This window comes from Ceratotherium simum, chromosome 34, assembly GCF_057802395.1.
Source record: "Ceratotherium simum simum isolate JZ-2026a chromosome 34, ASM5780239v1, whole genome shotgun sequence".
Lineage (NCBI taxonomy): Eukaryota > Metazoa > Chordata > Mammalia > Perissodactyla > Rhinocerotidae > Ceratotherium > Ceratotherium simum.
In genome coordinates this window covers 1,070,151-1,087,827 of record NC_141933.1, presented here as the reverse complement: position 1 = coordinate 1,087,827, position 17,677 = coordinate 1,070,151, and the positions used below count along the sequence as shown (strand labels likewise).

General features: G+C 48.9%; 1 protein-coding gene across 1 annotated transcript in view; it reads left to right on the top strand.

Moving 5' to 3' along the window:
- Positions 1 to 17,677, top strand: part of AP2A2 (adaptor related protein complex 2 subunit alpha 2) — a 90,753-nt gene that overhangs the window by 46,234 nt on the left and 26,842 nt on the right. Inside the window, 4 exon segments of the mRNA XM_087422399.1 lie at positions 1,910 to 2,052; positions 3,735 to 3,928; positions 8,606 to 8,735; positions 12,076 to 12,177. Coding sequence (XP_087278525.1) covers positions 1,910 to 2,052; positions 3,735 to 3,928; positions 8,606 to 8,735; positions 12,076 to 12,177 — 569 coding nt within the window.

Sequence of the window (17,677 nt, the reverse complement as noted above, 5' to 3'; positions counted from 1 at the left end):
GCCCCACGTGCCTCCACGGCCGTCTGCACAGAGCTCAGTTTGACTGGGCTATTCGCTCTCTCCTCTCTCGCACTGCTAGGTTTTCCTGTAAGACGTGCTCTAACTGAGGAGCAGGGACCTGTCTCCAGAAGGAGAGGATATAGGGTGGTACTTTTGACTTGGTTGTCAAAGGAGGCTTCCAGAAGGCAATGGAATCTGGGCTGGTTCTTGAAGGACAGCTGGGTGGGTGGGAGATGGGGGATGGCTGCCCCTTGCAGTGGGCTGCATGCTCTACACCTACAGACGCTTTCCCATAGTTGACAGGGACGTGTTCCAGTCGGAAAGTGACAGAGCCGGGCTCCTCGGGCACAGCGAGCAGATGAGCTGGTGGGGGGTGTTGGGGGGAACCAGGCCCGGTCTGCTTTTATATTGTTTGGTCATTAAATTATATGTCAGTTTGCTGCTGAAAAGGAGGGAGGGTTCTAAGAGCTCTTCAAGGTGAGGTGTCCAGCTGGCTGGCTGACATGTAATCGACTGTCACCCCAGGAAATCGGTGGGGGGGGCTCTTTCTCCTAGACAGCTCTTTGAGGTCTGCCAGTGCGCATTCACGGAACATGAGTGTCCCAACTCCTTACCAATGAGGAGCATCGTGTCATTGTCTTCCGCGTCCCCCATGTCCTACACGGGCCCTTCATACTGTGGCAGCAGTGTCGCCGTAAGACTAGCTTAATAAGACAATCACGCTTTCTGGTTGTCACCTCCACAGTCTCTAGAGATTGACTCTAAGGGATATTTTGCACTTCTCAGGTGAAATAAGAACTTCTGGTATTTAAAACAGCAATGCTGAGTGGTCCTTTTTATTTGTTTATTTATTTAAAAATTTTTTGTTTATTGCAGTTACATTGGTTTATACCACTGTATAAATTTCAGGCGTACATCATTATACTTCTATTTCTGCATAGATTACATCATGTTCACCACCCAAATACTAATTACAACCCATCACCACACACTTGTGCCGAATTGTCCCTTTTGCCCTCCTCCCTCCCCCCTTCCCCTCTGGTAACCACCAGTCCAATCTTTGTCTCTATGTGTGTGTTTGTTGTTGTTATTTTCTACTACTTAATGAAGGAAATCATACGGTATTTGACCTTCTTCCTCTGACTTACTTCACTTTGGATAATACCCTCAACGTCCATCCATGTTGTCACAAATGGCTGGATTTCATCATTTCTTATGGCTGAGTAGTATTCCATCGTGTATATGTACCACATCATCTTTATCCATTCGTCCCTCCATGGGCACTTAGGTTGCTTCCACGTCTTGGCTGTTGTGAGTAACGCTGCAATGAACACGGGGGTGCATGTGGTCCTTTTCAAAATGACGTTTTATATTCTGCCAGTGACCTGTTTGGAGTCTGCTGTGCTAGGACCTCTAGTGAAGTGCCCAGTCAGCCGTGATTAGGTGAAGACGCAGATGCCCTTCTGATCCCTGTGTGTGTGATCTCTGTGAATGGGTGATTTGTCCTGAAACTGGTGTGAAATGGAAGATTATTTAGAGTATGTTCATCTGCCTAAATTGATAAACGTATTTAAAGAGTAACTTGCTGGTTTAAGGCCAGCTGGCTCCTGGGACCCTGGTGGATTGTGGCAGGGTGGGGTGAGGCCCGGGGGCCTGGCCCGACAGCGCCTGCCTAGGGCTGTCCTGGGAGGGCAGAACTCTTGCTGCCATGTGTTCTGGTTTCTATTTTTTAAGAGAAGCCAAACGTGGATTCTGATGTGCACCACCCGGTTTAGAAGTACCATTCATGCTGGACAGTGTCTGTGGTGTGTCTGTTTGGGGACCCAGTTGCCCCGCTGTTGGAGGTTGGTTCATATGCTGCCTGCTGATGAGTTCTCTGCTTTCCCTGCCTCACCCCCCTTTTCCATAGGTGACAAGGCTCTTGATGGCTATAGTAAAAAAAAATACGTCTGCAAGTTGCTCTTCATCTTTCTCTTGGGTCACGACATTGACTTTGGACACATGGAGGCTGTGAACCTGCTGAGCTCCAACAGATACACGGAGAAGCAGATTGTGAGTGTGGCGGTGGGGGTGGGGCGGGATGGAGTTGAGGCCTCCTGTCACACCCACGGAGCTGCAGGGGCTGACACCTGAGCTGGCCCCGGGGCCTCCCTGCCCTTTCCCACCATCGAGTGTTCTCCAGGCATCGGGGATAAGGTTCTTTTGATCAGGTGGCCATTTCTTTTCTTGCTCTTTCTTTAAAACTTCCATCCAGTCTGGGAATTTCCTGTGGGTTTGGACAGGGCTGCACAAAGCCCAGCTGTGTTGTGATGGTGCCTTGGGTGCGACTGTTTCCCTTGAGGTCCGCCTCAGAGGGAGTGGAGGCTGTGTCCTTCCCTACAGTGCCTTGCTGATGCACTGTCACAAATCACTTTACCTCGTGGCCTCTTGTACAAGGTTCTGCTTCTGAAACGGGTATCACACCCACATGCAGATGGGTATGTGCCCTTGCTCCCAGCACCTTCTCAGACAGTGCTGTACCCGGGCTTCTGAAGCCTCTCAGCTTTGTAATTTTAGCCCTGCATCCTGTTGGAGTAACATTATTTCTGTATGTTTTCTCTAGTATTACAAAGAAACATTTCCCCCTATTTGTCCAAAAATTTAACTTACAGAAAGTAAAAAAATACCCTCGATGCCCCAGGAATTTTGTTAAGTGTTGGTATTTACTCACTAAGAATTTATTCAGTGTCTGCCATGGACCAACTAGTGTGCTGGGGAGACCCCTGGGGACACAGTCAGTGATCAAAAGCAGTCGCGGGCCCTGCTCTTGTCCAGTGGGGAGATGGCATCAGACAGCCCCAGAAATAGAGAATAACGGCTTGTGCCAGGGAAGGAGGCTTGCAGAACCCTCTGGGACCCTGAGAAGGACGTAGCTATAGGGAGGGCTCCCTGGGGAGGGCGTCCTGAGCTGAGACTGAAAGCAGGGAGTTAACTGGGGGATGAGGGTGGGCAGAGCACGTGGCACCCAGCCAAGGGCACGTGCGTGGGAGTGCAGAACTGAAAGGGCAGCAGCTGCCAGATGGAGAGAAGGAGTGGGCTCATGGATGGGGCCTTTCTCCTGAGACTGACGGGAAGCTGGGCAGGAGTTTAACGTGCGTGGTCAGTGATCAGACGAGTCTCGAGAAAATCGCTGTGTCCCCCTGCCTGGGGAGGGCGTAGAGAGTGGGGGTGACATGGGGCTGGATTTTGGCCTGGATGGTGAGGGGAAGCTGGGGACACAAAGACAGATTCAGGAGAGGGGGCAACAGCAGTCAGCTGGGTTTCTGGAAATCACCCCAGTTTCTTAGTTACAGCCAAGGCAAGCCCACTGAATGAAGGCCCCTTCCTATCCTGTTCAGGACAGTGGTGAGTCCAGGTCTCTCAGACGTGTCACCACAGATAGGTGAGTGGGACTGGGGAGGACCAAGATGTCTGATTCCTGGGGTGACATCTGACTAAGTACCGCTTAGGTTTGTCCTGCAGGACTGTCCCATGGCAGAATTGGAAGCGGAGACTTTGCTTCTGTAACAGAACTGATGTTTTCATCACAATGCAGGTGGCACGAGTCTTATAGCAGTACACTGAACAGATTGGAATAGTGCTGGAGGCCCTCTGAAGGTGGAAAGTGTCTGTGTTGTTGTCTTCTAGGTATCTCAGGGCCCTTGTTGAGTTAGATTGTCATGAGCTTTCTGTTCTCTTGTCTTTGTGGAACCCAGGGATATCTCTTCATCTCTGTGTTGGTGAACTCTAATAGTGAGCTGATCCGTTTGATCAACAACGCCATCAAGAATGACCTGGCTAGTCGAAACCCCACCTTCATGGGGTTGGCCCTGCATTGCATCGCCAACGTGGGCAGCCGAGAGATGGCCGAGGCGTTTGCTGGGGAGATTCCTAAAATCCTCGTAGCTGGGTACGTGTCTTGTGACTTGTTGAAAATAGGTTTCTCTCTCGTGTTGAATAAGTCAAATAGGTAACTACTTAAAGAATTTATAGGGCCGGCCCTGTGGCTTGGTGGTTAAGTGCGCGCGCTGCGATGCTGGTGGCCCGGGTTCGGATCCCGGGTGCGCATCGAGGCACCACTTCTCCGTCCATCCTGAGGCCGAGTCCCACATACAGCAACTAGAAGGATGTGCAGCTATGACATACAACTATCTACTGGGGCTTTGGGGGGAAAAAATAAAATAAATAAAATCTTAAAAAAAAAAAAAAAAAAAAAAAAAGAATTTATAGAGTGAGTTAATCTTCCAAGCTCATGTAGTGGGGAGATGTGACACAGTTGAAAGTGGGATCAAGAACTACGAGTTTAGATGTCAGGTGAAGTCCAGTTAGACCTTCCCTCCCCCAGGACCACTGAGATTTTAAAGTGGGTTAAAGAAAAAAGCCGAACCCTGCCTACCACAACCCAACCACGAAGGGGCCTCAGCCTCACGCGGGGCCACAGAAGAAGGAAGGCAGTCGTCCTGTGGTGTGGCACGGCGCCTCTTGCCCTTTCCCAGAAGCATTACTGAGGAAAAGGTCAGCACCCAAACGCTGAGAATTCTTGGTAACCCACCTCCCACCCTTTTCCATTTGGAGAGAAGCCGCGTGGGGCTGAGCCGGCAGCTCTGGAAGAGTTTCAGCCAGCGCTGGGCCGTCTCTGCCACGGGGCCTGGCCGAAGCAGGGCCTACTTCGTGTTCCAGGACACTCGGCTGAGTTAAATTAACCCAGGGGCCGGCCCCGTGGCTTAGCGGTTAAGTGCGCGCTCTGCTGCTGGCGGCCCGGGTTTGGATCCTGGGTGCGCACCGACGCACCGCTTCTCCGGCCATACTGAGGCCGTGTCCCACATATGGCAACTAGAAGGATGTGCAGCTGTGACATACAACCATCTACTGGGGCTTTGGGGGAAAAATAAATAAATAAATAAAATTATGATGTTATTTAAAAAAAAAAAAAAAGGAAATTAACCCAGGGGCCGGCCTGGTGGCACAGCAGTTAAGTGCTTGCGCTTTACTTCGGCGGCCTGGGGTTTGCAGGTTTGGATCCCAGGCGTGCATCAGCGCGCCGCTTGTCAGGCCATGCTGTGGCAGCGTCCCATATAAAGTAGAGGAAGATGGGCTCGGATGTTAGTCCAGGGCCAATCTTCCTCAGCAAGAAGAGGAGGATTGGCATCGGATGTTAGCTCAGGGCTAGTCTTCCTCACACACACAAAAAGAAATTAACCCAGAGCCCACACCTGGGCAACACTCCTGGCTGAACAAGAGCCCCCTGCCAGGGCCCTTCATCAGGACTCAGGACTCGGTCCTCCAGGATGACTCCCAGCGCACAGACGGAGCAGGATCCGGCAACTCCCAGTTCCTCTGGCTGTGGAAAGTGCGGACGGCCCTCAGGCGGACGGCATGGCGGGGTCGGTGGTGGGGTGGTGGGGTGGTGGTTGGGGGGAAGGGATGGTGGTGGTGGGGGGTTGTCAGAAAACTCACCCACACCTTGTCAGTGCTAGTGGGTCTAGGCCCATCTCAACAGGCAGTGTTGCCCCAGGAGACCTCGGGCAAAGTCTCAGCATGTTTGGTTGTCAAAATGGAGGATGTTCTACTGGCATCTCGTGGGTGGAGAACGGGGAGGGATGCTGCTCCGCATCCTACGGTGCACAGGACGGGCCCCACGACAGAGAATGATCCGGCCCCAAGTGTCAGCCGTGCTGCCAGGGAGACGCCCTGGACTAGACTGAGCACCTTGACAGTGAGCAGCAGAAATCACAGCAGCGGGGTGGCTGCACAAGCCCTGGAGGAGTGTCACAGCAGAGGCAGACGAGGGGCCAGGCTGAGAGAGGCCCCAGAACAGCCTGGGGGAGATTCGAATTCTGGAGCGTGAGAGCTCAGAGCTGGTGGACCAGCAGTAGGATGAGCACGAGAAGGGGACTTGCAGAGCAGAGGAAGCACGGGGAGAGCCAAGATGACACCATTGCACACCCATAAATCAGAAATCACAGAGAACATGGCGGGTGCCATGAGAATAAAGTCACCAAGACGAAAGAAAGACTTGATATCACAGTGAACTTGAGGGGGGCGGAGGGGCTGGAGATGAGAAACCATCAGAAAGAAAATTGGAGAGGATTCCGGCTCAGGACCACACTCTTCCCTGAGGGCCACGTGGCGCCCTTGCCCCTCCTCACCTATTAGGGCTGCCCCAGGTCCAGCGAGGCCTTCCCTGACCCTCCTTCCTCCCACACTGGCCACTGCCTGGGCCCTTTGCCCACCCCCGGCGCACCCCAGTTAACACATCTGTGTTGCCTGTCTCTCCTGTCAGAAGGCAAGCTCCCCGGGGTCTGAGGGTATTGTCTGCCATGGCTATTGCTTTATTTCCGGCATTTTGAACAGTACCTGGTACATAGTGAGTGCTTGGTAAATATCTGTTGGATGAATGAAATGTAAAACAGACAGAGGTGATCTCTGAAAAGGATTGAGAGGATAATTCAGGAACATTTCCCTGAAATAAAGGATGGACCACCACTGCAGGTTGAAAGGACACGGAAGGATGTTCATTGAAACACAGGCTGCGAGAATATTGAAATGGAAGGATAAGAAAAGAGTCCTGCATCAAGAAGACAGTTGAGCGCTGTCTACAAGTTAGAAGGCCCGTGGGACCTTGTGTTGTCACCCCCAGCTGAGTTGTCCTGTCAGAATTAAGGTCACAGGCAGGCGTTCTACACCAAAAAGTCTAGGTAGCGTGGCACCCACGAGCCTTACTTGAAAAAATTATCAACTCTTGAAATCTGGCTCACTAATAGAGGACTCAAAATAAAGTGCTCAGGATGGAGGAGCCCAGAGATGGAGCCTAGTAGCTGGAAGGATGATGGGTGCAGAGGAGAGTGTATTGCTGTAACTTAGTTATAACAAAGTAAAAGTCGTATCACCAGAACTGGGATGCTGGGGGAGGGATGATAGGACGCCTTTCATGCCGGGATTCAGTTGGTGCTCAGAAAGAGAAGCTGTCCAGGTACTGGGCTCTGGGCCTTCAGCTCAAGACAGAATTGAAACAAAGTAGGCAGCCATCTCCCTTAGTCTCCCTGTTGGATGTCACACGTTGTCTTTCCCTCTCCTCCTCAAACGTTCTTACCGAGAGTGGCTGTCTATGAAGGTGTTGAGCAGTGTGGGAACGGTGGGCAGATAGGCCCTCCTGTATTAGTCAGGACTTGTAGCTGCAAGCATAGAAACAAACTGGCTACTTTAAGCCAAAGCCATGTATTACTGGGTGGCACAGATGGCAGATACCCATGATGGCCTTGTCAACCTACCTGCACGAAAGGAAGCTCATGGAGTGGGCTTGAGGTTCTGCCACGAGGCCTGGAGGACGTGGCTGCCCTGCTGCTCCTCGTGAGGCTAGCTTGGGGCCAGAGAGAGGGACAGGTATCTACTGCTCCCCAGGGGTGTTTGCATCCAAAAGAGGATTTTTTACTAAAGTAATTTTTCTTTGGAATAGAATGGGGGGCAGTTTGGGGGTTTCTCATGTTAGTTTGGACTCATTTAGGAATAAAAAATCCAAAAGGGAGATAAATGGTAAAGATAGCCCCAAACCCTTCTCTTTTCTCCAGATAGAACAGGAGCCTCCCTTGCTTCCATCACTGCTTTGAGGACGCCGACTAGTTCTTTTTCAGACGTATTTGGACAGCCTCCACTGGAGTACTCCTTGGTGGGCCTGTCGCTTTCCCGGCTGCTTAGCAGAATTTGTCTGGAGTTAGGGAGGAGGAGGGATAAACAGCATTGGAAACATTCTGTGCCCTCAACCAGTATTAAAACCAGAACAGAAAACCCTCCAAATGCCCCTTTCCTGGGGTGTCTGCGATTGTTCTGACCTAGCCTCTCAGTGCTCGTGCCGACTCTAGGATGCGGGGCTCCCCAGCCCAGAAGTGCTACTCTTCTCAGTCAGCCACTGCGAGAGGCATGAGGGCATCTAGCTGCTGCCTCTGCTTTCTCAGTGCAGAGTGAAGGCAGGGTACAGGGCGGGAGGGGGGTGCTTGAGGAGTGCGCCTGATGGTTGTTTTGGAGGCAGGGGAGGAAATCACCAGGTTGACACCGAGTTCTGTGGTAGTGCAAAGCTCTCTGACACTTTTCTGTTTTGATTGTGTGTTATTAAGTGAATTGGAGAAAAAAATACTGTAATTCAAATAATTACAGAGGAACGCTAGTTGGATATAATCAGCCTGCATAGCCAAGGTCATATTCAGCAGCTGGGAAAAGTACTAGAACTGATCATTTTAGAGATGAGAAGGTTAATGGTGGGAGACTTTTGCCGGCAGGACTCTTTCCTGTTGGTTGTGTTTGATGTGAAGTCCATGGAGGTAGCTCTTCAGAGCAGACGTTGTCACTGTCCGTCACTGTCCAAACATGGTCCATACGAAGACCCGTCGCAGGAGGTGGGCATGAGCTTGATCATGCGGACAGGTTGAGGCGACCTTATTCTGAATGTCGTTCAGCCACCCCACTGAGGTGCCTCTGGTCTCTTGGTTGCTCTGGGGTGTTCTCCGTGCAGCTCTGGGCTCTGCTTGCTTGTCGGGTACACACGGGGGGTGCCGGCTGTGTTCTCACATGACGGCCGGTGTCTGTCTTCCAGGGATACCATGGACAGTGTGAAGCAGAGCGCTGCCCTGTGTTTGCTGCGTTTGTACCGAACGTCTCCCGATCTCGTCCCCATGGGTGACTGGACGTCCCGAGTGGTGCACCTCCTCAACGACCAGCATTTGGTAAACGCCTTTGGACTTGAGTCCACCCTCGCCTCACCAAGTAACCTTTTTTGGACTAGCCATTGTGAAAGCAGCTCAGTGTGATTTCTTACGATGCGAAGGGACACTTACACAGCTCAGTCCATCGAGCCTGTGAGTGCCTGCAGTTAGGGGTGAGGAGCACCCTCTCCTGGGGATGGGATGAGTCAGATACGGTCTCTGGCTCACCCTATAATGAGGCGCTGGAGGACCTCCTGCATGCCGGGGCGGCATAGATGAACAAGACAAAGATCAGCGTCTTCAGGAAACACCCCGTCCAGGGAGGGCATTCCCACGTGGCGTCCTGTCTGCGTCTCGTGAGGGCTGTGGTGGGGGTGTCCTGTGGTCCTGACCTGAGCTCCGGCATGCACTCTTACTAATCTGCACTGCCACTCCACGAGCTGGGCTGGAGGTAGAGAGGGAGTCAGTGGCTGTTGTTAGATGTGACTCACAGGGCGTGTCCACGTTGGAGGGGCAAACGGGGATATGGCCCTGGGATGCGGGGTCAAGTAGGAGCAAATGTTGGACAGAGTGGCCTTGTCCTGCCTGAGTTCTGTTGTATAAATGAGAGAATTAAAATTCAGCACAAACAGAAAGATTTTCTTGCTGAGCACGCAGGTTGAGTATGTTAGCTGGTTACTACACTTTTTCCCAGAGGAGAGATCTGCCTTAAAAATTAAAAATAAATGATCATTATCTGTAGATTCAGAGGAAGGTGCTGGTGGTTGTGTCGGCACGCTTGCTGTCGTGTGACAGCCTGTGAGCTGTTCCTCCATCCTCATTTCCCGTGCTTACTCGGCACACGTGTCTGAGCAGGGGCAGCCATTCCTCAGGGTGGAGCTGGGCATCTGCAGTCCGTGTTGTAGGCAGAGGGGACGGACCTGGCAGGAGAGGTTGGCAATGCTACCTTCACATGCCAGTCGCGCACGCTGGGTCACACTCAGTCTGTTCAGGTTCACATTCTACCCATGGAGTCAGAGAAGTGATGCTGGAGGCTGTGAGGCTCCGGGTCACAAGTCGCTCATCAGGTGGACCCTGTGAGGCAGTGGGGCTTTTTCCAGTTTTTCAGATGAGGAAACCAAGGCTCAGAGGGATTGAGTGGCTTTGCACAGATCCAAGCTTGAACTAGGTGTTGACGAAGGGTCAGAGCTGGAGTGTTCTGCTGTCCCAGGACCCAAGTGTTGGTGAAGGAGGTGGTGGGGAGGCAGGGCCTGGTCTGCTCTGTTGGCCTGGGGTGGGGCCACTGGGCCGCTAGTGCGTGTGTAGGCTCCTCCTCACACAGTGCTCTCTGCAGACCTAATTTGTGACGGTTTGTGAAATTCTGGTACATGTTGTCATCACTCTTGCCTTGTCAGGGAAGCTTCCTGCAGCCTCATGGCTGACAGATGCCGAGGCCCTCGGCTGGTGGGCGTCTACACCAAGTGCTTTTCAGGGTGGTGGGGGCCGAGTATCAGCTGGCCACCAGGGCTCCTCTCCTGTGACACTCTGTGATCCTGCACTCCAGCTGTTTCGCTTGCTTTTGTCTTGTCATGTCCTCAACTCTGTGTCGCCAGGTGCACTTGGCGCATTCTTGGTTGTAGGCCCCAGGAACCCAGCTTGATGTGGGAGAGGTAGAGGGGTGCCACAGACAGACCGTGGGAAGGCTGTGCTCCCACCCTGCTCTTTCTTCGTCCCTGCTGTTCTCGCATGTGTTGTCGTTTTCTTGGCTGCTGTCCTCCACAGTGGCCGTGGCTTCTGTGTCATATACCTCCTGGCTTTGCCACTGCAGAAGGCCCGAGACTTGGCTTTCTTTGGTCACCAGGTCAGGAATCCCCGGAAAGAGTGTCAGTTGCCCACCCGGAGCGAGCGAGCCCCCATGTGCCCTTCTGAGAGCAGCAGGGGAGCCTGGGGGGAGTTCTGTGTGGGGCGGGACAGGCTGTGATGTGCTGAGCCTTGTGTGAGTCAGAGCAGGCCCCTCTCATGGCGCGGATGAGGACCGCCATGTGGAGAAGGCTGCCTGGTTGGGGGAGGGGTTGGGGGCCATTGAGGCAACCAGCTGTGGCCAGAAGGGCATAGCGGTGGGCTTTGTGGGCCTCCCCAGTCTCCCCCACACTGCCCTCCCCTCAGAGACTCCTGTAGGGGCCCAGAGAGTAGCCCATGAGCCCCAACCCGCTCTTGTCAGAACATTCTTGATTAATCCATAGAGACTTGCTGCTGCTTCCTGCTGAACCAGGCCGGCCCTGAACACTCAGGAGCCACGTGGAATGCCCCCTGGCCTAGTGGGATTTGCATGTTACAAATACCGAGTTTGTGAAAGCGCTCTGTTTGGGTGGGAAATCTGTTGGCATTTATCTTGCCCACTGAGAAATGGAGAGTAAGGCGAGTTGGATCCATTTCTTTAATCTAGCTTTTATGTTTTCATTAGAAAGCTGAAGGAGCAGCACAGGGTGGCTCTGGGATGAGTTGCTGTGGCACCGACCCGCACCTTCTCATCTGCTTCCTGCTGGAGAAACTCTGCTGTCGTCCTCCCACCGCTCAGGAGTGGGGGTGGAGGAGGGACAGGAGCGATTAAATTAGGATTAAATTAGTTCCCTGAGCTTTGTTTGCATTTTCACCGTCAATAAGTATCATTTGTTTGTCTTAAGTTTTTTATATTTGCAAGAGGACTTCTTCTTTACGTAACCAGTGTCTTTCTCCAAGAGCCACGAGTTACTGGGAGTAACTGCCAGTTGTCCTGGGGCTTAGCAAAGATTGCCCCGTGCGCTGAGGCCGGGATGTGTGGGGGTTCCACAGGGAGAGAGGGTCTGGTGGCGCTTCAGGGACCAGGGTGACAGAGACACGGCCTGGACCACTTTTCAAAAAGGGGAGAATGGACTTTTTCATTTGCGGTTTTCCACTGTCTTAGTTTTGGTTTGTAAAGATTCACATGAGTCTAAAGATAGTGTCTCCTTCTCTAGTCCACACGGAATGATGTCAGCCAGGGGCAGCGAGCACAGCCGACCACAGGGCCAGGCAGGGGACCGGACCCAGAAAAGACGATAGGGCGGGTGGAAACGTGGCCTGGTGCTGCTGCTGCCTGTGCTGCTGTCACGATGGCAGAGTCTGGGCTGAGGCCTTGCTGGGTTTCCCCATGTTCAGAGAAAAGCTTTTCCAAAGAAGACAACCTGTATGTGCTCTTTCAATTTCTGCAACCCTGGTGGGCCCATCAGAGTCGACCTGGGGTGGCCATGGTGCCCAGTTTGTTTCTCTTCAAGTTTTATTTGGAAAATGAGTTTAAAACGAGAGGTCAGCTTCAGGTATGTGACTGGAGTGGAAATGTGTGATGTGTGTATTTTTCTTGCAGGGTGTGGTCACTGCCGCCACAAGCCTCATCACCACCTTAGCGCAAAAGAACCCAGAAGAGTTTAAAACTTCTGTCTCTCTGGCTGTCTCCAGATTAAGCAGAGTAAGTCTGTGATGGGGACGGGAACTCAGGGTGGGTATTGGTCTTAGTTATTTTCTTTAATTAATGTATTAGTTTATTTTTAGAATGCAAGATATTTGGCCCAGTTTGTAAATTCACAAGTGAAAATTTGTCTTGGTTAGTCATTGGTTGGCTTTTCTTTCAACCTTTTTGTCAGTTGAGAAATGTCCTGTCCCTACGGGGAAGCGCGCAGAGCGCAGCTCCCAGCTCATGTCCGGGAGCCTGCATGCTGTGTCACCGCGCGGGTCGGTGGGCAGGCGCCCTGGGTCCTTCCTGATCTTCCCTCCCTCCCACTGCGGGGAGCCGGTGTCCTCACCTCGGGGCCTTCACTCCTGCGTCCTTCCTTCACCACCTGAGGCTGCATCCTGAACCTGTCTTATAGCTTTGACTGTGTTTTGAATTTTATGTGAATGGATTATACAGCGTATATTCTTTTGTGTTTGATTTGTTTTGCTCAACATTGTGAAATTATTGCATTTGTTTTGTGTGCTGTTCCTTCGTTTTTGATGCTGTGTAGAATTTGTAGGAATAGACTACAACGTATTTCTCCATCGTCTGGGTGAGCACTTGGCTCGTCTTACTCTGAGGCTGTCGTGAATAACCTGCTGTGTACGTCGTGGCTGTCTCTTGGCTACATGTGCATGAAGTGCTGGTGGGTGTACCCCAGGAAGTGGTGTTGCTGGGGCAGGGGGTAGCAACTCTTCACCTTGAGGAGACAGTGCCAGAGCAGCTTCCCAAGTGGCTGTACCAGCTGGCACTCCCACCGGCCGTGTGGACAGTTCCTGCTGCTCTGCAGCTTGGCCTTTGAGATTTTTTTTTTTTTTTTTGTGAGGAAGATCAGCCCTGAGCTAACAGCCGTGGTAATCCTCCTCTTTTTGCTGAGGAAGACAGGCTCTGAGCTAACATCTATTGCCAGTCCTCCACCTTTTTTTTCCCCAAAGTAGATAGTAGTATGTCATAGTTGCACATCCTTCTAGTTACTGTATGTGGGATGCGGCCTCAGCATGGCCAGACAAGCGGTGCGTCGGTGCGCGCCCGGGATCCGAACCTGGGCCGCCAGTAGCGGAGCGCGCTCACGTAGCTGCTAAGCCACGGAGCCAGCCCAGCCTTTGAGATTTTAACCATTCTGGGTGCAGAGTAGTAGCTCATTGTGATTTAAATCTACATTTTCCTGATTATCAAGGAGGTTGAGCAACTTTGCATGTTTATTGGCTTTTTGGATATCTTCTTTTTTTTTTTTTACATTAGGGTTCACTTTTTTTTTTTTTTTAATTTTTTGTTTATTGCAGTAACATTGGTTTATAACATTGTATAAATTTCAGGTGTACATCATTATACTTCTATTTATGCATAGATTACATCATGTTCACCATCCAAATACTAATTACAACCCATCACCACACACATGTGCCGAATTACCCCTTTCACCCTCCTCCCTCCCCCCTTTCCCTCTGGTAACCACCAACCCAATCTCTGTCTCTATGTGTTTGTTTATTGTTGTTATTATCTACTACTTAATGAAGGAAATCATACGGTATTTGACCTTCTCCCTCTGACTTATTTCACTTTGCATAATACCCTGAATGTCCATCCATGTTGTCACAAATGGCTGGATTTCATCGTTTCTTATGGCTGAGTAGTATTCCATTGTGTATATATACCACATCTTCTTTATCCATTCGTCCCTTGATGGGCACTTAGGTTGCTTCCAAGTCTTGGCTATTGTGAATAACGCTGCAATGAACACAGGGGTGCATGTATCTTTATGCATTGGTGTTTTCAAGTTCTTTGGATAAATACCCTGCAGTGGAATAGCTGGATCATATGGTAGTTCTATCCTTGATTTTTTGAGGAATCTCCATATTGTTTTCCATAGTGGCTGCACCAGTTTGCACTCCCACCAGCAGTGTATGAGAGTTCCCTTCTCTCCACATCCTCTCCAACACATGTTGTTTCCTGTCTTGTTTATTATAGCCATTGGATATCTTCTTTTATAAAGTGCCTGTTAAGTCTTTTGCCCATTTTTCTGTGGAGTTGTCTTTTTTGTAGTTTTATAGAAATTTTTAAATATATTTTAGATATAGGCACTTTGTTGGTTATATTAGGTTAAACCAAACAAAATTGCCAACGTTTAACCATTATTGATCTTCAAAAATGACAGCTTTGTATGGTTCAACCTACTCTGTTTAAAAATCATGTCCTGCTCTGTTACTTGCCATTTGGCTCTCTTAATGAAGTCTTCTGTGATCAGAAATTCTACATTTTCATGTGGTCAGATTTTCTCATCCTTTCCTTTATGGGTAGTGCTGTCTGTGTCCTATTTATGAAGTCTCTCCCTGCTTTGAGCTCTCACATTCAGGTTGACAACTCGCATGGGGCTGGGTTTCTGTGTGTGGTGGTACTTTTTCTTGAATGACATCCAGTTGTCCCAGTACTACCGCTAAAAAGCACCCCCCAACTCTGCAGTGCCGCCTTGTGTCTGTGCCTCACTCCGTTGGTTTCTCTGTTCATCTTTGCACCAGTGACATGCTGTCCTAGTTACTGGAGCTTGAGGGTAAGTCTTGATGTCTAGAGGAGCAAGTCTTCATGTCTTCTTCCCCCACCCCCAAATCCTACTGGGACTGGCTTTAATCTGTAGGTCAGTTTTGAGAGAATTAAAATCTTTACAGTATTGAGTCTGAATCTATGACCATGGCTTATCTCTCCATTTATTTAGATAGCCCTTAATTTCTCTCACTAAGGTGTTATAACTTTTTATTTTATTGAGGTTGTATTGGTTTATAACACTGTGTAAATTTCAGGTGTACATTATTATATTTCAGCTTCTGTATAGACTACATTGTGTTCACCACCAATAGTCTAGTTTTTATCAGTCACTATACATATGTGCCTCTTCACCCTTTTGCCCTCCCCCCACCTCCTTCCGCCCTTGTAACTACTAATCTGTTTTCCTTATTTGTTTGTGTTTGTTTATCTTCCACATATGAATGAGACATACGGTGTCTCTCTTTCACCATCTGATTTATTTCACTTAGCATAATACCCTCAAGGTCCATTCATGTTGCCGCAAATGGCACGATTTTGTCCTTTTTATGACCAAGTAGTAGTCCACTGTATATATATATATCATATGTTCTTGATCCATTCATCTGTTGATGGGCACTTGGGTTGCTTCCACATCTTGGCAGTTGGTGAATAACATTGCAGTGAACATAGAGGTGCATAAATCTTTTTGAATTAGTGATTTCGTGTTCTTTGGATGAATACCCAGTAGTGGGATAGCTGGATCACATAGTATTTCTGTCTTAAAATTTTTTTTTTTGGTGAGGAAGGTTAGCCCTGAGCTAACATCCCTTGCCAATCCTCCTATTTTTGCTGAGGGAGACTGGCCCTGGGCTAACATCCGTGCCTCATCTTCTTCTACTTTACATGGGATGCTGCCACAGCATGGCTTGACAAGAGGTGCGTTGGTCTGTGCCTGGGATCCAAACCCGTGAACCCCGGGCTGCTGAAGTGGAGTGCGCGAACCTAACTGCTGCGCTACCAGGCCTGCCCCCGTTTTTAATTTTTTGAGAAATCTCCATACTGTTTTCCATGGTGGCTGCACCAGTTTGCATTCCCACCAGCAGCATATGAGGGTTTGCTTTTCTCCACATCCTCTCCAACATATGTTATTTTTTGTCTTGGTAGTTATAGCCATTCTGACCGGTGTAAGGTGATATCTTGTAGTTTTGATTTGCATTTCCCTAATCATTAGTGATGGTGAACATCTTTTCATGTGCCGGTTGGCCACCTATATATCTTCTTTGGAAAAATGTCTGTTTGTATCCTCTGCCCATTTTTTGATTGGGTCATTCGTTTTTTTGTTGTTGAGTTGTATGAGTTCTTGATATATTTTGGAAATTAACCTCTTGTCAGATATATGATTTGCAAATATTTTCTCCTAGTTGGTGGGTTGTCTTTTCGTTTTGTTGATGGTTTCCTTTGCTGTGCGGAAGCTTTTTAGTCTGATGTAGTCCCATTTGTTTATTTTTTCCTTTATTTCTCTTGCCTGAGGAGACATAGTGTTCAAAAAGATACCTCCAAGACTGATGTCAAAGAGCATACTGCCTGTGTTTTCTTCTAGAAGTTTTATGGTTTTAGGTCAATCATTTTGAATTAATTTTTGTGTATGGTGTAAGATAATGATCTACTTTCATTCTTTTGCCTGTGGCTGTCCAGTTTTCCCACCACCATTTATTGAAGAGACTTTCCTTTCTCCATTGTATGTTCTTGGCTCCTTTGTTGAAGATTGGCTATTCATAGATGTGTGGTTTTATTTCTGGGCTTTCAGTTCTGTTCCATCGATCTGTGTGTCTTTTTTTCTGCTGCCAGTACCATGCTGTTTTGAATCCTATAGCTTTGTAGTATATTTTGAATTCAGGGAGTGTGATGCCTCCAGCTTTGTTCTTTTTTCTCAAGATTGCTTTCGCTATTTGGAGTCTTTTGTTTTTCCATATAATGTGTTATAACTTTTTGAGGAGAGGTTCCTTTATCTTTTGTTAGATTTATCTCTATTTTGTTTTTTTAAAATGCATTCTCAACAATACCTTAAAAAATGTGATTTTTAACTACTGTGTGTTGGTTTATGCAGTTGATTTTTTTATATTGATCTTGGAGTTGGCAACTTTGCCAGACTCTCTTATGAACTTCAGTCCTTTCTATGTGCTTGATTGCTTTGGATCTTTGTTTTCCATTATGTTGTCTATGGACAATGACAGTGTTTTTGTTTCCCAATTTATATTTGTTTGTGTTTCCTACTTTATCACTCCAATTTGGCCCTCCACTGCAATGTTGAATATGAGAGATGATTAGTGTCTTGCTTCTAGTCTCAGAGGGAAAGTCTTCAATATCTCACTATTAAGTATGATGTTTGCTGGTTTTGTTGCTGTTGGTTCTCTTTATCACATTAAGGAAATTCCTTTCTATATCCTTGCTAACATTTTTATCATAATTAACTGGTGAAACCATTTGATCTTAGGGTGTTTTTGTGGGATGAGTTCTAATTATGGATTCAACTTATAAGTTACAGGACTTCATATTTTCTGTTTCTTCTTTCATCAGTTTTGGTTATGTTGCATTTTCTTGACATTTGCTAATTTATCTGAAGATTCACATGTACTGACAGAAAGTATTGTGTGTAGGATCCGTACGTAGTGTGTCTCCCTTCACAGTTTTTTTTTTTTTAAAGATTTTATTTATTTATGTATTTTCCCCCCAAAGCCCCAGTAGATAGTTGTATGTCACAGCTGCACATCCTTCCAGTTGCTGTATGTGGAATGCAGCCTCAGCATGGCCGGAGAAGCGGTGTGTTGGTGCACGCCTGGGATCCGAACCCGGGCCGCCAGCAGCCAAGAGCGTGCACTTAACCGCTAAGCTACAGGGCCGGCCCCTCCCTTCACAGTTTTGATATTGAGTGTTTGCAGCGTTTCTCTTTCCTTGA